This window comes from Vombatus ursinus, unplaced genomic scaffold (genome assembly GCF_900497805.2).
Source record: "Vombatus ursinus unplaced genomic scaffold, bare-nosed wombat genome assembly UNPS02014798.1, whole genome shotgun sequence".
NCBI classification, from domain to species: Eukaryota; Metazoa; Chordata; class Mammalia; order Diprotodontia; family Vombatidae; genus Vombatus; species Vombatus ursinus.
Genome location: NW_020954576.1, coordinates 23,285,128 through 23,305,797, shown reverse-complemented (window position 1 = coordinate 23,305,797; position 20,670 = coordinate 23,285,128). Strand labels below are relative to the sequence as shown.

At 35.6% G+C, this 20,670-nt stretch overlaps 1 protein-coding gene across 3 annotated transcripts in view; it reads left to right on the top strand.

Moving 5' to 3' along the window:
• The window catches only part of LOC114049668 (protein ELYS-like), a 127,625-nt gene that overhangs the window by 7,021 nt on the left and 99,934 nt on the right, over nt 1–20,670 (top strand). For all 3 annotated transcript variants that reach the window (XM_027870977.1, XM_027870978.1, XM_027870979.1), the window contains exon 2: nt 19,304–19,430. In XM_027870977.1, the coding sequence (XP_027726778.1) occupies nt 19,310–19,430 (121 nt within the window). In that variant the 5' untranslated portion in view covers nt 19,304–19,309. The remainder of the gene's footprint in view (nt 1–19,303; nt 19,431–20,670) is intronic.

Sequence of the window (20,670 nt, the reverse complement as noted above, 5' to 3'; positions counted from 1 at the left end):
GAGATAATTAAGTATGGTGCACAGTTGAGATAATTAATAAATGTGTACTAAACATAAACTTTGTTACTAAAAAGCATGATCCCTGGTTCCATCATTATTATGGGTCAGTTAGCTATGTTTCCAATAATTACACATTTATTAAACGTCTGCTATGCTATCAGAGCTGTTCTGGGATCTGGAAATGTAAAAACAGAAAAAAAATCCAAAATAGTACCAGCTCTTAAGAAACTTATATTCAACTAGTGGATACAGTATGTTAATAGATAAGTAAAATATATGTGATTGCCTCCGTGAAACTCAGAATCTGGTATAGGGGTGTGTGCTACATTATTTTCTATTATAGTTTATTTTGCAGGAGAGATGGAAATTAAAAGCTGTGATATTTGGAAAGTGGGGCAGGGCGGGAGGGGAGGCTTCAGTAAGCATTTATTAAATGTCTGCTATGTGCCAGGCATTATGCTAAGCTCTGGGGATACAAAGAAAAGTAAAAGACAGTTCCAGACCTTTGGAGGCTCCCAGTATAATGAGTGAGACAGCATGCAAACAGTTGTAGACAAACTATTTACAGGATAAGTAAGAATTAAACAGAGGAAAAGCACTGGATTGAGTAGGATTTAGTAAGATTTCTTCTGGGATTTTAACTGGAACTTGAAGGAATCTGGGAATTAGTAGTTGAGCTAGGCCTTAAAGGGTGGTTAGCATTTCAAGCTTTGAGTTGGAGTGACATTTCTGTGGTTAGGGGGTGCTGTGAGAAAAGGCATGGAAGCTTGGAAGAGTGTTGGGGAGGCTTAGCTCTAGTGTTAGCCACTTCTAACGTGAAGCCTTTCTGGTGCCTCTAGTTTGCTTTCTCTTTTCAAATTATCTTATTTATTTACTCCCTTCAGTTAAATATGAGTTCCTGGAGGGCTCTACATGTTATGCCTTTGTATCCTCAGTGTCTGGTAAAACACAGCTTAAAAGCTTGTTGAGTGTGCATGAGGAAAACTAATCTAGTGTTGGGAGAAAGAATAGAGTATGGGGAGGGAAGGTGGGAAGACTGGTTACTACTTCCTTATTGAGGCAGGTAATGATGACTATCCATATTAGGGTAGGCATAGTGGAAATAGAGGGTAGAGAGGGAAGGGCTTAGGTGGCACAGAGCACCGGATTTTGAGTCAGGAAGACCTGAGTTCAAATGGCAGCTTCAGACATTTAATAGATATGTGATCCTGTGTAAGCCACTTCTCTTTTTGCCTTAGTTTTTTCATCTGTAAAGAGGGGGATAATCATAGCCCCTGTCTCCCAGGGTTGTTGTGAAGATAAAATGGAATAAATTTGTAAAGCACTTTACAAACCTTAAAGTGCTATATAAAGCTAGCTATTATTATTGTTGTGGTTATTATTATTGTTGTCATTGCACGTATTACTTTCATATGACATCACCCTAGCCGTGGATTCATTACATATATAAATGTTAGATAATATTATTATTTTATTTAAATAATCCTTCAAAGTGCTTGTGGATGGCTGTTAACACAGCAGCAGTGAAACTTTTTAGGGAAGCTTCCAGATCAAATTTTGGAACAATACTTTGTAGGGACTTTTAGGTTTCTAGATCACATTGTATATTATTTGAGGAGTTAAAAATTGCCATGTGTAGTCATGTTTATGGTCTAATTACCTGTCTTTAACGATAGTACTCTTCATTTGGTTATTTAGCAGATGTTTATTGATCCTATTCTGTACAGGGCACTAAGGGATATTTGGTTGTCTTCCTTGACAACTTCAGAAGATTACATGGATATCCAGAAGCATTCTAATTTGCCCTTTATAATCCATCAATCACAAATATAGCTAAATCTTTTTTTAAGCAATTTATATTTTTGCATCTTTTCTGTTCACAAAAATGACTGGAAAAGGTCACAATACAATACTCACTTTATTGTTGATTATAAAGCTACATTTGATTCTGTAGAGCAAAGTAATACCATTTTTTCCAAGTTGTCTGCCTTGCTTGTGTCAGAATCATGCAAGATTCCTTGAAGGATGTAACAACTAAGATAATTTTGTTCCTGATTGTTAGCAGTTAAGCAAGACATAAAATAAGATGTATGTGTTCACAAAAGGTGTCTGCCACTATGTTCTAGGATATCCAGGACAGTCTGCTTACCGGTGGTAAGATTATACAGATGTTGGGGGCAGCTAGGTGGTGCAGTGGATAGAGCACTGGCCCTGGATTCAGGGGGACCAGAGTTCAAATATGGCCCCAGACACATAACAGTAGCTGTGTGACCCTGGGCAGGCCACTTAACCCCATTGCCTAGCCAAGAAAAAAAAAAGATTATACAGATGTTCCTCCCTGTTTGTGCATGACTTTGTGCTGATTGCATTAAGTACAGGGACATAGTCATTCAAAACAGTGGGACCCAATTATCTACACAGGAAAAATCATTTGGTGAAGAATGCCAGTTCTGAAACTTTATATAACTGTATGAAAATCTGGTCAATGGGCATTCTGTGTGTTTGTATATCTCCTGGGTAGAAACGACATAAAGTGAGCTGTGCCCATAATTGAACAGAAGAGAGTTGGTAAGATAGCCTTTTGAAAATTGGTGTAGAACTTTTAATGATCCCAAGCTTTCCCCTGAAACTAAAGCTTATTTTCTTTAATGGTATTCTTCTAGTAATGTTGTACTGCTTTGAGTTATGTAATACCCCAGTCTCTAAAGAATTAAAGTTAAGGGGTCACCTAAAGGGCAATGGGGAGGTAGGTATGTAGTGGGCGTGAACAAGCTGCTAAACTGAAGCACTGCAAAGGATGCCGAGATGTACGATCAGGAAAAAAAATTAGGCAAAAATCTGCCTGTTACATAATTAGACTGAGTAATAGCCATGGGATGTTGGATGGACAAAAGAATTGTAGAGATTGAGATAGAATGAGAAAGTATATCAGCGCCTCAGTGGTATAGTTGAAGAGTGCTGGATTTGGAGTCAGAAAACCTAGTTTGAGACCTGTGTGACTTTGGACCTCAGCTTCCTTATCCGTAAGATGAGGGGGTTGGGCTGGAGTTCCTTTGCAGCTCTAAATTTAGGATCCTCTGAAGTGTATTTTCAGTTTCTGTTACCATGAATTTATTATCTACTATATGTTTCTTAAGTTTATTTCTTTTGGTTTTTATTCTTTTTAGTGTTTTGAGATTTGGTGAATAATTTGCCAACTATCTAGTATTTGGCATTTTGTCAAAGAATCCAAGTATGTATTGATCTATTTTTAGTTTTGATTTTGGTATCTAATGCTTTATATTCTTGTTGACTTAATTGATGTCAGCCATATTACCTCTAGGCTCAGTCTGAAAAGTCTGTGTGAGCAATTCCTTCTTCTCATTTAATCCCACAATACTTTCCATCCCTTTTCTCCTTTTCTTTTTCCCCTTGTATGTGTGGAGAGGTGAATAAAATAGTGTATTGTATCCTGAAATCATCAATCTAGTCTTCCATCTCCTAAGGATATGTTATTCAAGGTTGGAGCTTGTAAACACAAATATGTTTTGGACTATTTTTCTGTGACTTTTAACTCGTTCTTTTTTTTAGATTGTGTATTGCTTTATGGGGTTGAGGGAGAAGCTTAAAAGTGATTAAAAAGAAAGTTTTTCTAATCATAGTAATTTATTTGTACTAATTGCATCCCTTAGAACAAGAAAGTGCGACTCTTCTGTTATGAAGTTTGTAGAGTTATAGATAGGATAATTCATCTTTTTGAATGATAAATGGTTGATTTTACATTTTTGGTGTTCATTGGTATGTGGAACTCCCAGTGTGAAATTGTAATTTGTCTCTTCCCCACTCCATATCTACTACTCACCTGTCAAAAGTGACCTATTTCCCCCATTCCTTAAAGTCTAGTGGCTCCTTCCTATTTCCAGGATCAAATATAGATTCCTTTCTTTGGCTTTCATGTCTTGACCGCTTCCTTCCTTAGGTGACACAGGTACTAAGAGGTTGTAACTTGACCATTGATACAGTCAGGACCCAGGTCTTTTTGATTTCAGGACCATACTCTTTGCCCTTTGCTTCTTCTCATAAAGTGGCTGCTTATATATGAACCCTTTTAATTTCCATTTTCTGGGTTTCTGTAGGAAAGCAGTAAATTAAGAATGACTATCCAGTGAAAAATATGTTAAATCCTTTCAGGTTGATGCTTTCCTGAAATATACTAGTATTCTCTTAAGTCTTTGTTAGAGGGGTGGTGGTTTCTTTGTTTTTGACTTTTCAGTTTATTAGGTGGAAGATATAAACTTAAAATCAGTTCCTTTTTGTGGCACCATCTGCTGAGATGATAAAACTTGAAAATGATTAGTATATTAAAGGCTAACATGAGCTTAAGATCATTTGAGTTTAAATGTGTTAGGTCAAGAAGAGATTAGGAAATTCCTCTCGGGTAACAATTTTGGGTAGATTTTAAGCTAATGAAAACCCCCAGAAAGTAAGATACATTGCTCATTTGAGTAGTGATTTACTTGGTATTTACCAGACAGCTTTACCCCATTGAATAATGCTTCAACAATTATTTTTGAAATGAAAGTTTATCTTCCTCATAGAATTTAGAAGGTTTTTATATGTATATGAAAGTGATTTAAATTTTTAAAATTTTACTTTAAAATTTAATCCTATTTTGGTTTTATTTATGTTTTGTTTTGTCTAGTTAGCCTCTACTGGGGAAAGAAACAGATTGTTGAAAAAAAAACCCTTCAACTTATAATTTAGTTAGCTACCATTTTCAGTCAGTTAGTTTTATCAAGCTTCCAAATAGCCACTAAAAGCAGCCTGGGTAAAATTATGTAAGATCCTTGAGTACATAATGCCCTCCTTTCCTCCATGCCTTTTATTATGAAAATATCTGAAAAAGTAGCTGAAAGAGGCACTACTTTAATTAAATACGATTTTTTCAGCAACTGGCATTGAAAGAAAAAAAATGATAAATTTTGCAAAGGTGGTATTTTTTTTTCTTTAATTTTTTTTAAAGTGAGGCAGTTGGGGTTAAGTGACTTGCCCAAGGTCACACAGCTAGTATGTGTCAAGTGTTTGGTCTGAGCCTGGTTTTGTACTCAGGTCCTCCTGATTTTAGGGCCGGTGCTCTGACCACTGCGCCACCTAGCTGGCCCTGAAAGGTGGTATTTTTTTAAATAGCCCCTAAAAATAGTAAGTACAATACTAATTTATATGTTAGTAGAAAAAAATGTAAATTGTTACTTCATTGAGGTGATTCAACATATATATTTATGTATCTAATGGTCTTAGAAAGTATGTAATAAGTAAAAACTTTATGTCAAATTTTGATAGATTTAATTAGGGAGAATTAAATATTATATGCCTATAGATTTTGTTTCATGAGTTACTTCATGAACCAACTTCATGATTTTTTTTTTGTTCTAAAGAATAACTAAATTTTTTTTTTTAGAAAAGAAACATCTTCTATCCTACTAACATGATTTTTCTTTATTGTAAACTCCAGACATTGCCTTTTAGAGGACCAAAATATTGAACTGTCTTATTTCTGATTTTTTTTTTATCTTCCATACAAACTTAATAATTCACTTTCTTAATTACCATAGCTAAAGTTCTCTCCTTTTAATAAATTCGGTCTTCATTTATCTTTGCTTAAGTTGACTTAGGTTGACTTTCAGATTCTTCAAAAACTTAATAAGCATATGGAAATTTTTGAGACGTTACCGTTCCCTGTAATTAAATCTTATGCATGCATTAGAAATTTGTATGTTATTAAACCATGGGTAGAGTGTCACAGTATTATGGTTCTTCATTTACATAGGTAACATAATCTGGTCAGCGAAGAGTATAGCTTTTAGCTTTGAGTCATATCTGGCACCTCAGATAAGGATATTCTGTTTGTGCTTTAATATGAGCATAAGTTTTCCCACGTTGCAGTAAACTGCTTTGGAAAAGTAAAGACTTCTTTAACGAGGTAAGTAGTCTGTCCACTTATAAATCATAAGCCATTATTTGCATAAATTATAGAGGGTAAAGTTTTGGTTTTGTCAGTCACACGGAGTACTGCAAGGGGCAACAGGAGATAATACTTTCTTGAGTGAAAATACAGAGTCAAATGTGTTGATATTGACATTTTAAAATACTGAATGAACTGTTGGATATGGAGTTTCTAGACTTAGATTACAGGTTTCCTGAGTTGGCAATAATAGATAGGTTACTTAATATAAATGCCAAAATTTCTTGCTTGTATAAAAATGGATATTAAAATGTCATCCTTAGAATTTTTTATAAGAATTAATAAAAGTGATGCACTTAAATTGCTTTGGAATCTTGAAGGTTTGATGAATTGAACTCGTGGGATCATTAAGACATTGAATACAAATTATACTTTTAGGATTCTGTAGTGGAACAAGTATTGTACCAATACTCAGGAGATACATTCTCTACACTACATGAGTGTGAGATTGTGGAGAAGTAATTTATCTTCTTTGAGCCTCAGTTTTCTTATCTGTAAAATGAGTTGGAAGCTGGATAAATGATCTCTAGCTCTCCATTTTAGGTCCTAGATTTATTCTTATATTTAACTACTTGGTTTTTGTTAACTTTACATTTAAGCTGCACTTATGTAAGTCGTTGGGATGTAAGTTTCTTGTGAGCAGGAATTCTTTCTTGTATTTATAGTCCAACACCTGTCATAGTTCCTGGCAGGCATATAGTAGGTGCTTAATTAATGCTCATAGGTTAATTGATTGTTCCTGTGATCCCATTAGCTTCATATCTCTGATCTTAACTCCATCTAGCAGTCATGCAGCTTTTGGTTAAAGACATTCAGTGATGGAAGATTAACTATTTCTTGAGGTAGTCTTTTTTTTTTTTTTTTGACCTTGGGACAGTTCTAAATATTAGGAAGTATTTCCTTAGATTTGTTTTTTTGCAACTTTCACCTATTGCCCTAGTTTTGGCTTCTGAGGCCCAGCTAAACAAAATTTAATCGTTTTTCCACTCCAGGTCTCCTTCCTATTGAAGGAAGAGGAGAAACAATATTTCATTGAGCACCAGTCTTCTGTCTTAGGGGTAAGGGGAGAAAATGCCATTTTTCCAGGCCAGGCCTGCTAAGGTGGGTGTCCCCAGAGTCTGGCCTGGGTTCTCCTCCTATGCTGTTTCACTTGGGGACTTCATTAGCTCCCAGGTTTCAATGATCATCTCTATCTCCCTTAAACTCATCTGTCTAAGAACTGAACTCATGTGTTACCCCAACTTCCCTATTACTGTAGTCTTGCAGCTCAGGTATCATCATCCTTAACTCCTCACTCTCACCCCTCAAAGTCAAATCTGTTGCCAAGTCCTATTGATTTTTACCTTTGTAATATCTCTCCTTTATTCCTCCTTCCCTAACACTGCCATGATCCTGTGTAGGCTCTCATTACCTCATACCTACACTATTGCCACAGCTCTAGTTAGTTTCCCCCCACTCCAATCCATCCTCCACAACTGTCAAATTAATTTCCTTAAAATGAATATCTGACCTTGTGCCCCCTCTTCCTCCCATTCATAAACTCCAGTGACTCCCTATTATCTCTAGAATCAAATACAAAATCCTCTAATTTAGCTTTCAAAAAACCTTTCACAACTTGACCCCTCCTACCTTTCCAGTCTTATTGTACCATTATTCTTCCCTACCATGTAGTCTGGGATCCAGTGACACTGGTTGTTCACATATTTGGAATACTCTCCTTCCCCATCTCTGCCTCCTGGTTTTACTGGCTTATTTCAAGTCCCAGCTAAAATCCTACTTTCTGCAGGAATCCTTTTCTGCTCCCCTTCAATGATAGTTAAGGGCAGCTAGGTAGAGCCATGGATAGAGAGCTGGACCTGCAGTCAGGACGACTCATCTTCCTGAGTTCAGATCTGTCCTCAGATGCTTACCATGTGATCCTGAGCAATTCACTTAACCCCATTTGCCTTCATTTCCTCATCTGTAAAATGAACTGGAGAAGGAAATAGAAAAACACTTTAGTATCTTTGCCAAGAAAACCCCAAATGGGGTCACAGAGAGTCAAAGAAGACCGAAAACAACTGAATAACAAAAATTAATGCTAATAGCTTCCCTCTGTTGATTATTTCCAGGTTATTCTTTATATTTCTTGTTTGTACTTAGTTGTTTGCATATTGTCTCCCGTTAGATTGTGAGCCCCCTGAGGGCAGGGGGGGATTGTTTTTTGTCTATCCCCAGTCCTTGACACAGTGCCTGGTACATAGTAGGAGATTAATAAATGCTTACTGATAGTCATGTCCCCTTGAAGTTGACCTGGTTGTCCACATCTGGATATTTAAATCATGTGCTTTTTTGAAATTCTTAAATTCCACATTTATTCTTGGGGAGGGCATTCATTTAAAAAATATATATTTTTTTGAGTTCTTAATTCTGTCTCTCTCTCTGAAGCTTCCCCTACCCATTGAGAAGGCATGAAATATCAGTTATATATGTGAAACCATGCAGAATATTTCCATATTAGCCATTTTTTCTTTTAAGGAAGAACAATAAAGAAAGTGAAAAAAATATGCTTCAGTCTACACCCAGACCCCCATCAGTTCTTTCTCTGGAGGTAGATAGCATTTTTTCATCATAAGATCTTCAAAATTGTCTTGGACTGTTGTATTGATCAGAATACAGGCAGCTAGTTGGCACAATGTATAGAGTTCTGGGCCTGAAGTCAGGAAGCCCTGAGTTCAGATATGGCCTCAGATGCATACTAGCTGTGTGATTTTGGGAAAGTCACTTAACTCTATTTACCTCAGCTTTCTCATCTGTAAAATGAGCTAAAAAAGAAAATGGAAAACCATTCTGGTATCTTTGCCAAGAAAACTCCAAATGGGGTCATGAAGAGTCAGAACTGAAACAACTGAACAATAACAGTTGATCAGAGTAGCTAAGTCATTCACAATTGATCATTATACAATATTGCTGTTACCATATACAGTGTTCTCTAGATTTCTGCTAGCTTCACTTTTGCTCAGTTCATGTAAGTCTTCCCAGGTTTTTCTGAAACCATCCTGCTTGTCATTTCTTATAGCACAATAGTATTCCATTATAGTTATATTACTACAACTTGTTTAGCCATTCCCCAATTGATGGGCATCCCCTCAATTTCCAGTCCTGTGCCACCACTAAAAGAGCTGCTATAAATATTTCTGTACAGATAGGTCCTTTCCCCTTTTCTTTGATCTCTTTGTGAAACAGAACTAGTAGTTAGTTGTATTGCTGGGTCAAAGGATATAAATGGTTTAATAGCTCTTTGGGCACATTTCCAAATTGTTCTCCAGAATGGTTGGACCACTTCACAACTCTACCAGTAGTGCATTAGTGTTCCAGTTTCTCCATATCCCCTTCAACATTTGTCATTTTCCTTTTCTGTCATATTACCCAGTCTGATAGGTGTGAGGTGGTATCTCCCGAGTTATTTGAATTTGTATTTCTTTAATCAGTAGTGATTTCAAGAGCATTTTTTCATGTGACAATTGATAGCTTTGATTTCCTGTTTATAACTTTTGACCATTTGTCAATTGGGGAGTGACTCATTTTTATAAATTTGGCTCAGTTCCTGTATATTGGAGAAAAGAGGCCTTTATCAGAGAAACTTGCTATAAAATCTCCCCCCCCACCAGTTTTCTGCTTTCCTTCTAATTTTGGATGCATTAATTTTGTTTTTGTAAAAACTTTTTAATTTAATTAATTTAATTTTTAATTTCATGTAATCAAAATTATCCATTTTACTCCCTGTGATCTTCTCTATCTCTTGCTTGGACATAAACTCATCCCTCATCCATAGATCTGACAGGTATTTTTCCATGCTCCCTTAATTTACTTATGCTGTCACCCTTTAGGTCTAAATCAGTTAATCAGTTTGACCATACAGTGTGAGATGTTTCTGCCAAACTGCTTTCCAATTTTCTCAGCAATTTTTGTCAGATAGTGAGTTCTTCCCCCAGAAGCTTGGATCTTTGGATTTATCAAACATTAAATTACTATGATCATTTACTACAGTAATGTAGTACACAGTAATAGCAATATTGTAATGATAATCAACTGTGAAGTACTTAATTAGCCTTATCAAGACAGCGATCCAAGACAATTTCAAAGGATCCCTGATAAAAAAATGTATTGTAGTTTATTGGTTACCTAATCTATTCCACTGATCCACCATTTTGTTTCTTGGCTAGTGCTGGATTGTTTTAAAAGATTAAAAAAAATGCCATAAAATTTTTTGTCCTTAGATTTCTGTGACAGCCTTAGGTCAATTTGAACTGTAGCTTCTAATACGAGTTCTTTCAGGGCCCATTTGTTCTTGGTTATAGTAAATGACAGAAGACAGTTGTGGTTCTTTATTCTCTGTTTCGTATTTTGAGTTCTTCACAGTTCTCACATTTGTTCATAGGACCATACATTTTGACCTTGAAAGAACATTAGCAATAGTCATGTTATTGTTTTTACTTTTTTTTTTTTAAAACATCGGAGAAAACTTAGACCTAGTAACAATAAGTGACTTGACCAAGGTCACACAGCTCACAAAAAGTGGTTGACAGTTAAGTGGTGGCTTCAGATCTTCTAAGTCCAAATCCATTATATTTCCCCCTGCCTCATGACCTGAAGGAAGATAGAGGTCATAGGATCCTAAAGTTAAATCTTATCAAAGAGTCAAATAGGCAAATATCTGGCAAATAGGCAAGTATTTAACAAAATACGTATAATAGAACATAAGATAATGTGGTTTTCTAAGTCAGTATGTGACCTGCAGGGATCCTTAAGCATGATCTGGTGGTGCCATTTCTCATTTCTCTTTGAGTTTGACCACAGGGTTCTAGTCCAGCCCCTTCACTTATTTATTCATTTATTTATTTATAGCACATGAGGAAATTGTGCTCCAGGGTGAGGAAAAATGACTTGCCTGAGGTCACATAATGCAGTCTAAACACAAGAGCATCATAAAATCAAGTAAGAATATACATAGCTACAGTATATAAGTATTATGTATTATAGCATTGTTTCTATAAGTTAGATTGTAAGTATTATTTTCTATAATTTAGAATGCCAAAAATACATTGGAGAGTCTTAGAGTAATTAATTCAGTAATGAATGGATAGGTAGTGGGGTGGCACCTGAGCTGGGGTGAAATAGTTAAGGGGGATTGAATGGGGGAATAGTTAAGAAATAACTCTGGAAAAGTAGGTTAGAGCCAAATTGTGGCGTACCCTTTTGTATCCTTTTATCAAGGAATTTTTATTTAATGCTTTAATCCTTTCATTTTTTAGAATTAATGGTTTTCCATTATATTCATATACTAAAATTTGCTCAGCCATTCCCTTGTTGATGGATTTCCACTTTGGTTCTAGGTTTTTTTGTTTTGTTTGTTTCTAAAACAAAAAGTATTGCTATAAATATTTTTGCTCACTTGAGGCCTTTGCCACTTTCTTTGGTCTCTTGAGCATGACCTGGGTGTGGATGGGTTAAAGGAATGCATAGTCTAATGACTTTGAGTATGGTTCCAAATTTCTTTCCAAAATAGTTGTACTACACAGTTCCACTGAGCTGTGCAATAATATTCAGATGCTCCCACAGTTCTTACAGCAATGAGCATTTTCCTTTTTTTATCGTAATTTCCAATTTCTTGGACGTGAACTAGAACCTAAAGAGTTGTATTAATTTGCATTTCTCTTAGTAGTGATTTGGGACATTTTGACCATTTATTGGGGAATAGCTCTTGTTCTAACTGCATCTGATTTTGTTTGTGCAAACTCTTTAAAATTTTATGAATTCAGAATTGTTCATTTTCTGTGATCCTTTTGTGATTTCATTTTTTGTGATCTTTCATATCCGTTGTTTGACCAAGAACTTTTCCTCTAGCCATAGTTGTGAAAGGTGTCACTTTCCTTGTGCCTAATTTATGATAACATCTAAGTCTTGTATCCATTTAGAACATATTGTGTTATATCATTTGAGATGTTGGTCTCAAGCTAATTTCCATCAGACTACTTGTCTAGCTTTCTCAAAGAACTTTTTTGTAGATGTCATCTTTAGGTTTATCAAACTGCTGTTATTATGTTCAGTTGTTTCTGGGTTTTGTGTACCTATCTAAACATTTTCACTGATTTACTTTTCTGTTAACCAAGATGATTAATTGCCATGTAGTGCTAGGCCCCCTCTCCTTTCAATATTTCCTTTTAGATTTTAGATTTTTTTATTTCTTAAGATTAATGTTCTTATTCTCTAAAGTCACCCGTTAGTAGTTTGGTATGATGTTGAATCTTTAGTTCTTATTTTTATTATTCTGGTACCACCCAACCATGAGAAGTTATACCACTCCAATTACTTAGATCTGTTTAATATTTGGTATACTATTGTCCAGGTTGGTTAAAGAATTACTTTTTATAAATGAAAATATCATGAAAATATTCTTGTCAGCTTTTTGGATGAGCTTCTGATAGAAATGGCCCTGAGATGAGTCCTATTCTGCAGTTTATTTCCTTAAGTTCAGTTTTCTACGGAATATTGCAGAAGTAGATGAAATAAATGCTTTTTGTAATTGAATAAAATTAACTAGGTGGTGTAGTAGATAAAGCACAGGGCCTGGAGTCAAGCAGATTTGAGTTCAGATCCCACCTCAGATACTTATTAGCTGTGTCACTTAACTGGACAAGTCACTTAACTCTGTTTACCTCAGTTTTTTCTTCTGTAAAATGAGCTGGAAAAGGAAATGGCAGACCACTTTAGTATCTTTGCCAAGAATACCCCAAATGGGGTCGTGGAGAGTCAGACACAGGTGAAATGACTAAACAATAACAAAAAGTATTTGGATGTGAGCTCATTTTCTGCAGGCTCAGTGAAAATGACCTTGGCAGAACTACCGTTAACATGTGGGACAATAAGAATGATTTATGTACCTTATCCTTTTTTTTTTTTTTTTTTTTTTTTGACTTTGTTCAGTTTTTACTGGTTCTCTATTCTTTGGAAGTTTTCATTCTATGTAGCTTGGAGATTGAGTATTGATGATGGTAAGATCTATTAAAAACATTGCTCTTCAAGTTTTTATGAATTGAATCAATATTATATCTGGGTGGTTGTGGGGAGCAATTTCATTTGGAATAGTAATCAGCTTTCAATCCAGTTTATTGGTTGAGTTCTCCAGAATATTTTGAGGTCTTTATTTGTAGGTATGGGAGGTGGTGGTGTTGGGTGGTGGTAGTCATTGTCATTCTTGTTGTCCTCATTGTCCTTGTTGTCATCATGGGAATTGGAATCCATCCTCCACTCAGCTGTCAAAGTGATCTTCCTTTACCTCCAGAATCCAGTATAAAATACTTTTTTTCATATTCAAAGATCCTTAAAACCTGCTCCCCTCAACTTTGTTCTACACCTGACCTCCATGTTCCACTTCCTTGGTCCCCTACTTCCTGGGATATAGTGACCCTGGCCTTCTTTTTATTCCTTGAACAAGCAAGGAGACAGTCTATCTCCTGACTCCCAATTTTCACTGGCTGTCTCCTGTGCCTGGGTTTCTTGCCCTCATCTCCATCTCCTGGCTTCCATGAAGTCCCGGGTCAGATCCTACCTTCTTGAAGAGTCCTTTCCTATCTCCTTTAATGGTAGTAGTGCCTTCTCTTTGTTGATGGTTTCCAATTTTTCTTGCATCTGTCTTGTTTGTACATAGTTGTTTTCGTTTGTTTGTTTGGTTGGGGTTTTTTTTTTTTTGGCAATTGGGGTTAAGTGACTTGCCCAGGATCACACAGCTAGTAAGTGTCAAGTGTTTGGTCTGAGGCCGGATTTGAACTCAGATACTCCTGACTTCAGGGCCGTTGCTCTATCTACTATGTCACCTGGCTGCCCCCTTTTTAGCATTTTGTTTTGTTTTCTTTTTTTTTTAACATAGCTGTTTTCATGGTGTCTCCTCTGTTAGACTATGATCTTCTTGAGAGCAGAGACTATCTTTTGCCTTTTCTTTGTATCTCCAGTACTTAACATGGTGCTTGGTACATAGTAGGCCCTTAATAAATGTTAATGGACTACTACTAGTAAGTAGTATCTTAATGTAGTCCTTTCTTGTTTTGATATGCCTGATTCTTTTTTGTCCATGAAAATACATTTTTTAATTTTCAGGAATATACAACAGCAAAACAAGTCTCTTTGAAATATCACATCTATAGCCTATTTCTAGTTATAATTACTTCTTACTTTAGAGCAACATTTGCCTTTGCTTGTAGAAAATACAGCAGCAGGTGATAACATCTATCATTTCAAGCTGTGATTGCTTACATTTCAAATACAAACAAATGCAGTATGTCTCAAATCACATCTCAGGCAGTTTAACCTAAAATGAATACACAATTGAACAGTAAATCTGATGTTAAAAAAAATACAAAAATCACAATACAAGAAAAATACAGATTTTATAGGGCATAAACTCAGAACTTGTATTTACATAGTGACAAACTAGTGTCTATTAATCAGTGTCATCCTTGTCATTAGCAACCAAGGGAATGACGAAGGGAAAGAAAACGTTGATACTTTCTTAGACCTTCAAGAACCTTAGAGTTGGAAGGGACCTCAAAAGTTAACTAGTCTAACCCATACCTGAATAGGAATTCCCTCTCCAGCATCCCTGATAAGTAAGCATCCTGAGAAATGGTCATCTAATCTCTACTTGAAGACTTCCAGTGATGGAGAATTCACTACCCTGCAAGACAGCCCACGCCACTTTTGGACATTTTTAATTATTAGGAAATTTTCCCTTATATCAACATTAACTTTAATTAGAAGAGTTTTAATTTCATAGTCTACTTTCAAGGTGATTACAGCATCAAATATTCTGTTAGCAATCTTATATTTGGCTATATATGCCTGATGCTTAAAAAGTCTTTCCTTATGTATTGAAATTATTCATTCGTAAGCTGTACTTAACTGATTCTAGTTCTCCCCACAGGAGATATACACAATAGGCCTGTTCATCTTGTAGTGCTATCATTAGAGTCAGATGGTTTGCTGGGCCTGGAGTCAGGAAAACCTGAGTTCAAATGTGTCCTAAGTCACTGACTAGCAGTATCTCCCTGGGCAAGTTACTTTTCTGTTTGCCTCAATTTACTCAACTGTAAAATGTGAGGAACAAATTAGAAATTTTTTTTAAAAGTTCTTAGCACAGTGCCTGGCACACAGTAGATATAAGCTTTTCCCTTCTACCTTCCATCACTTCAGATAATTGGAAGGGGAACTTTTATTTTGTCCTTCCTGGATGTTTTCTTTTTCAAATCAATTACTGCTGTTAGCAGTTCATTAAAACTCCAAAAGTCATGCTACATTTCCCCTAATTTGTGCTCCTACAGTTGGCTTAAAAACATTTTTATTATAAACCTAACCATTAACAAACAACCAGTAAAATACATTTTCAAAATGAGGATTGAATTTTCTTTTTTTTTTTTTCCTTTTTTTTGCTTAGGCAGTTGGGGTTAAGTGACTTGCCCAGGGTCACACAGCTAGTAAGTGTCAAGTGTTTGGTCTGAGGCCGGATTTGAACTCGGGTCCTCCTGACTTCGGGGTCGGTGCTCTATCCACTGTGCCACCTAGCTGCCCCCCCCTTTTTTTCTTTTTGCTTTTGTTCTTTCTTTTTTTGCTAGGCAATGGGGTTAAGTGACTTGCCTAGGGACACACAGATAGTAAGTGTCAAGTGTCAGGCTAGATTTGAACTCAGGTCCTCTTGATTCCAGGGCCAGTGCTCTAGCCATTGCACCACCTAGCTGCCCCCTGAGGATTGAATTCTTATTAACTAAATAACTAATGAAAAGTGTTTTTAATAATTGATTTTTGAATCCTTGTGCAAGATTTAATTTTTTTTCTTTAATAAATACTGCCATCCCTTGACATTCTTGGGTTTTACATTCACAATTTTGGTTATTTGTGTATTGGCCACATTCCCATTAAATAGGAACTTTTGGAGATTTGAAGCAAAGCATATATGTAAAGAAAACTTAAAATGATATAATAAATACTATATATTCATCTTTTTTATCATTTGCTACTATAAGTATACATGCATAAATTTATTATAAACAGTTAATTTTTGTTAAAAGTTTCAGTGCACAAGAACTATGGATCTAAGCACTCTATGGGAATGCCCTGTTAGTCTCTCTACCATCCACACTTGGTCACTTGATTTTCTCCGGCAGTGATCATTGTGTTCTTAGCTTTTCTTAGGAGAAGGAAATCTGAAGCAGTTGTGGGAGCTATACAGGCAGCTTCGAAGACTCTGCATAGTGTCTCTTACATAGAAACTGCAACTTTTTTTTATAGGTACAGTGTGTGGTTTTAATTGTTTTGTATGTTAAATATGATCAGAATTATTCAAATAAAAGTTTGGGATGTAACCTAGAGTTATTCATAGTTTATCACATTCTCAGGGGCTACGCCACCAGCACCTGCAAATATCTAGGGATGACTGTATAGTCATGTTAAATTTGAGCCTTTTAAGTATCTGTTGAAATCCTTTTTGAATCCTTGACATTCAGCATCATATAAAGTGTGGTAAATAGACATTTATATTGACATTGCCTGTTAAGGCTCTTAAGAACTGTTTGGGGTGAGAAAAAATAGAATACCTTTACTTGAGAAAAATAAGTTCATCAAAATATGTCTAGCATCATAGATTTAGGGTTTGAAGAGATTATAAAGATCATTGGGTCCAATCCCTTAGATTTGGGGTCACATAGCATAGTTAGAATTTTGAATGTAAATCATCTGATTCCAAATCTAATGTTCTTTCCTTCTTTGGGACACATTTAATTAAAGAGTTCAGTATATTCAACTGCAGGCTTAGAAAAGGTATGTGTCATAGTGTAGGATCTAGTGCCCAACCACTATTATTTTTTATCTTTTCCTTTGATTCCCAGTATTGGGAGCTAGGTACAATGGATAGAGTTGGTACAGTGGATAGAGTTGTAGCTCTGGAGTTATGAAGACCAGAGTTCAAATTTGGACTCAGTCATTTATTAGCTCCATGTCCCTGGGTAAGTCATTTGGTGTATATATGCTTTTTCTTCATATGTGAAAATGGGGCTGATAATAATAGCACCTACCTGGCATGGTTGTTGTAAGGGTTAGAAAAATAAAGTTTTAAAGCACTTAATGCCAGTCTTAAAATAAAATTTTAAAACATTTAATGTCATTCTTAGGTTTTTAATAAATGTTTATTGCCTCCCTCCCTGTTGGTAAACAGAAATAAAATAAGCTTATCAGGTTTTACACATTATAGATCTTGTTCAGTGTCTAGTTTTGTTCTTCCTAAATTACATATCATAGGCAGATTTTTTAGTATTTAATCCCCTAAGGACACTTAACTCGTAGATTAGTGATATTCTTGCTCTTAAGATTTTCTGTTTACAACGACATCATAAAAAGCTGACTTTAGAAAATAAAAGTATTAATGAAAGATGGCGTACTTCTTATTGCAATAGTCAATGCTAAAATACAATGCTTTTCAGAAATAACCTTTGAAATCTCTTATGGCCAGAAAATGGCAAACCAAGAATGTTCTTAGAGGGAAACTCATTGGAAGGCAAAAGATAAAGGTGAAACCCCAGTCTATTTGGTACATTGAAATAGGTATATTAAATTATTTTAGGCAGAAATTCCGTGTATATGTTTGCAGTGATCTACAGTGATACAAGAATACAACCTGATTTCTGGCACCTTCACTGGTCAAGGGAAAAGTAATGGCACAAAAGTTGTATAATATAGTGTAATATTTACAGTTATCTTAATATTTTGTGGGAAAAGTACTTTTTTGAAGTTATAAGACAACATAATACTTCTGTCTGAAATAGTATAACTTATCTTGATTATTAACTGATAAATTATTCAGTTTGTAGATAATCCGGATCTTTTATTTCTCTTATATTTTCAGCCAACAGTTTAGTTTCACTGTTCATTAATGTCTTCCCCTGAAAAATTTTATTTAAAGCTAGGGAGGGAGGCAAAATTAGGTAAATTTTGCTTCTTATTGACCCTGACCAGGTTTCATGAAAGAAAGAGGATATGATGAATTGTTTTGATTATTTTGCCCAGCAATCTAAGTATTATGGATAGCTAAATAGTTCATGTATATAATCTTTCAATATACCTGTACTAATGGAATATAGTAATATTGTATCTAGATCTATTAATTGATGTTCAGAAAGCAGTTCATCTTTTTTTGATATTCTATTCTTGATATTCTATTATTTGACTATTCTGTTTTTTCTGATTAACTGCTTTTTGCTTTGAAATTGTAGCTTTTTTTTCTTTTACAAAAAATTTTCCTGAATGTCTTCGTTCTTGGTTTTGTTTCTTAACTTGGGTCACTTTTCGATATTTAGAGTCATGGTGGATAGAGAGCTGGCTGGTCTAGGAGTTAGGAAGACCTGGATATAGCCTTTGACACATATTAGCTGTGTGACATTGGTCAAAGTTATTTAACCTCTCAGTGCCCTCAACTCCCTTTGAAGAAGATATTATTACCAGGCTTAGCCATGATAAAAACTGTTACATTGCTTCCTTTTCCATTCTTACTTCTCTGTAGCTTTCCTCCACTTCAAGACTGTCATTGCAGTTCAAAGATTGGTCAATTTAATTTAATTTAGTTTAGAAAAAATGAAACAGATCCACACATACACATTGATACAAAATGAAGTAATTTGGGAGACCATTTAAGTAAGGGGGGGAAGCCTTTTGTAGCATGCTGGCACTTGAGGTAGGCCTTAAAAACCTCTTGAGCTAGTGAAGATGTGAGAAAAGTGCAGATGAGGGAAAACATCACAGGCATGTGGGTGTAAGAAGTTAGGGAGCAGCTTGTACAAAAGCATGGAGATGGAAGCTGGAATGTCACTTAGATGAGATGTGCTAGTCGGGTAATTTGATTGGACTGTATAGTATGTTAGGGAATAGTAATGTCGGATCATCTGGAAAAATGGGCTGGAGCTAAGTTGTGAAGAGATTTAAATGCCAAACTGGAGCATTTGTTTGTTTTTTTGCCTAGAGGGAGCTTCCTGAGTTCAGCCTCTTTTTAATTTTTCATTTACATTATTATCATGCATTTATTTTTGTTCTTGTTTCTTCCTACTGCGTTTTCCTACAAGTTTTCTCATGTTTCTGTCGATTGTCTTTAGTGCAGTAATATGGCAATGATTGCATTTCCATTAGAATCATCTCAGATCAGATTTTTTTTATGGGATGAAAAAATGTGGCATAATTGTATTTTTTTTTAATTGTGTTTAATTGTAGTATTATATGTATTTACAGTGAAGTATGCGAGACCTAACTGCACAAGTAACCAGCAGGCTGCTGCGGTTTCCAGAAGTGACTATTCAAGCCCTTGGAGAAGATGAAATAACACTAGAGTCTGTACTTTGGGGAAGATTTACTGGAGGCAAGTTAAAGTTTTTGAGATTTTACTGACTCAACACATTTTACTCTATTTAATAGTTAATGTTTATATATTGATTCAAGAATTGCAAAGTGCCTACCTTAGGTTCTCTCTCTTGATCCTTACAACAGAAGAGCAAGCATGGGGAAGAGATTAAAGAGAAAAATGAGACGGCCTAGTAATGATAGGTACTAGAGGACCATACAAAAATTTTATCTACTGCCATGTGTTGTCTGTTTCTGTTCTTCATTGGTTTACTTTGAGATAACATTCTAGCAAGTGAAATAAGTACAGTAGTTTCTTCTTGTTTAGATAGCTAGCTATTTTTTTTCTTTAACACTTTAAAATTTATAAGACATTATATTTATGTTGATCTTCACAGCAAGCCCAGAAGTGATATTGTTGTGCCTATTTCACAGGTGAGAAAGTTGAGGCTCGGAGGGGTAAAGTCATTTGCCCAGGATTATAACTGTAAGAGTCTGGGGCAAGATGAAGGTTAAACTCACTTGCCCAAGGCTACACTCTAAGTGGCAAGATTTCAACTTAAGGTCTTTGGATGAGTTCAGCATTCTATGCACTATGCCTGTTTATATGGCCACTATCATAGTTAAGGCATCACTATCATAGGCATTACTTCTTGCCTAGACGTTGCATTAGCTTCTCATTTGGTTTACCTGCTGAAGTATATATCCTTTCTACAATCCATCCTTTTCACTTCTGTCAGATTGATTTTTGAGGGGCAAATCTCACCATCACCCCACTTCTGCCTCTTTTGAGTCTCTTTCCAAATTTCTTTCAGAACTCAGTTCTAGTACCACCTTCTACATGATGCCTTTCCTGATTTTTTTCTTCTACTGCCCTTCCCTACAAACTACCTTGTGCTTATTTTATGTAAATTTATATATGTACAAGATTAAAAGTTGTGTCCTCCAATAGAATGAAAACTCTTTAGGGCAGGGATTACTTTGTTTCCCCAAGGGCCTACCTAGTAAAGTGTTTGCAGTGTATTAGATGTGAAGTCAAGAAGACCTCCGTTCACATTCTGCCTCAGACACTTAATAAAAAGCTGTGTGACCCTGGGCAAATTACTTAATCACTTCTTATCCTCACTCCCCATAAAGTGGGGATAATGATAGCACCTGCCTCTTAGGGTTGTTGTGAGGATCAAATGAGATCATATTGGTAAAGTACTTTTTTAAGGACTTTTTAAAGCAAATTTTAAAGCATTATATAAACACTAGCT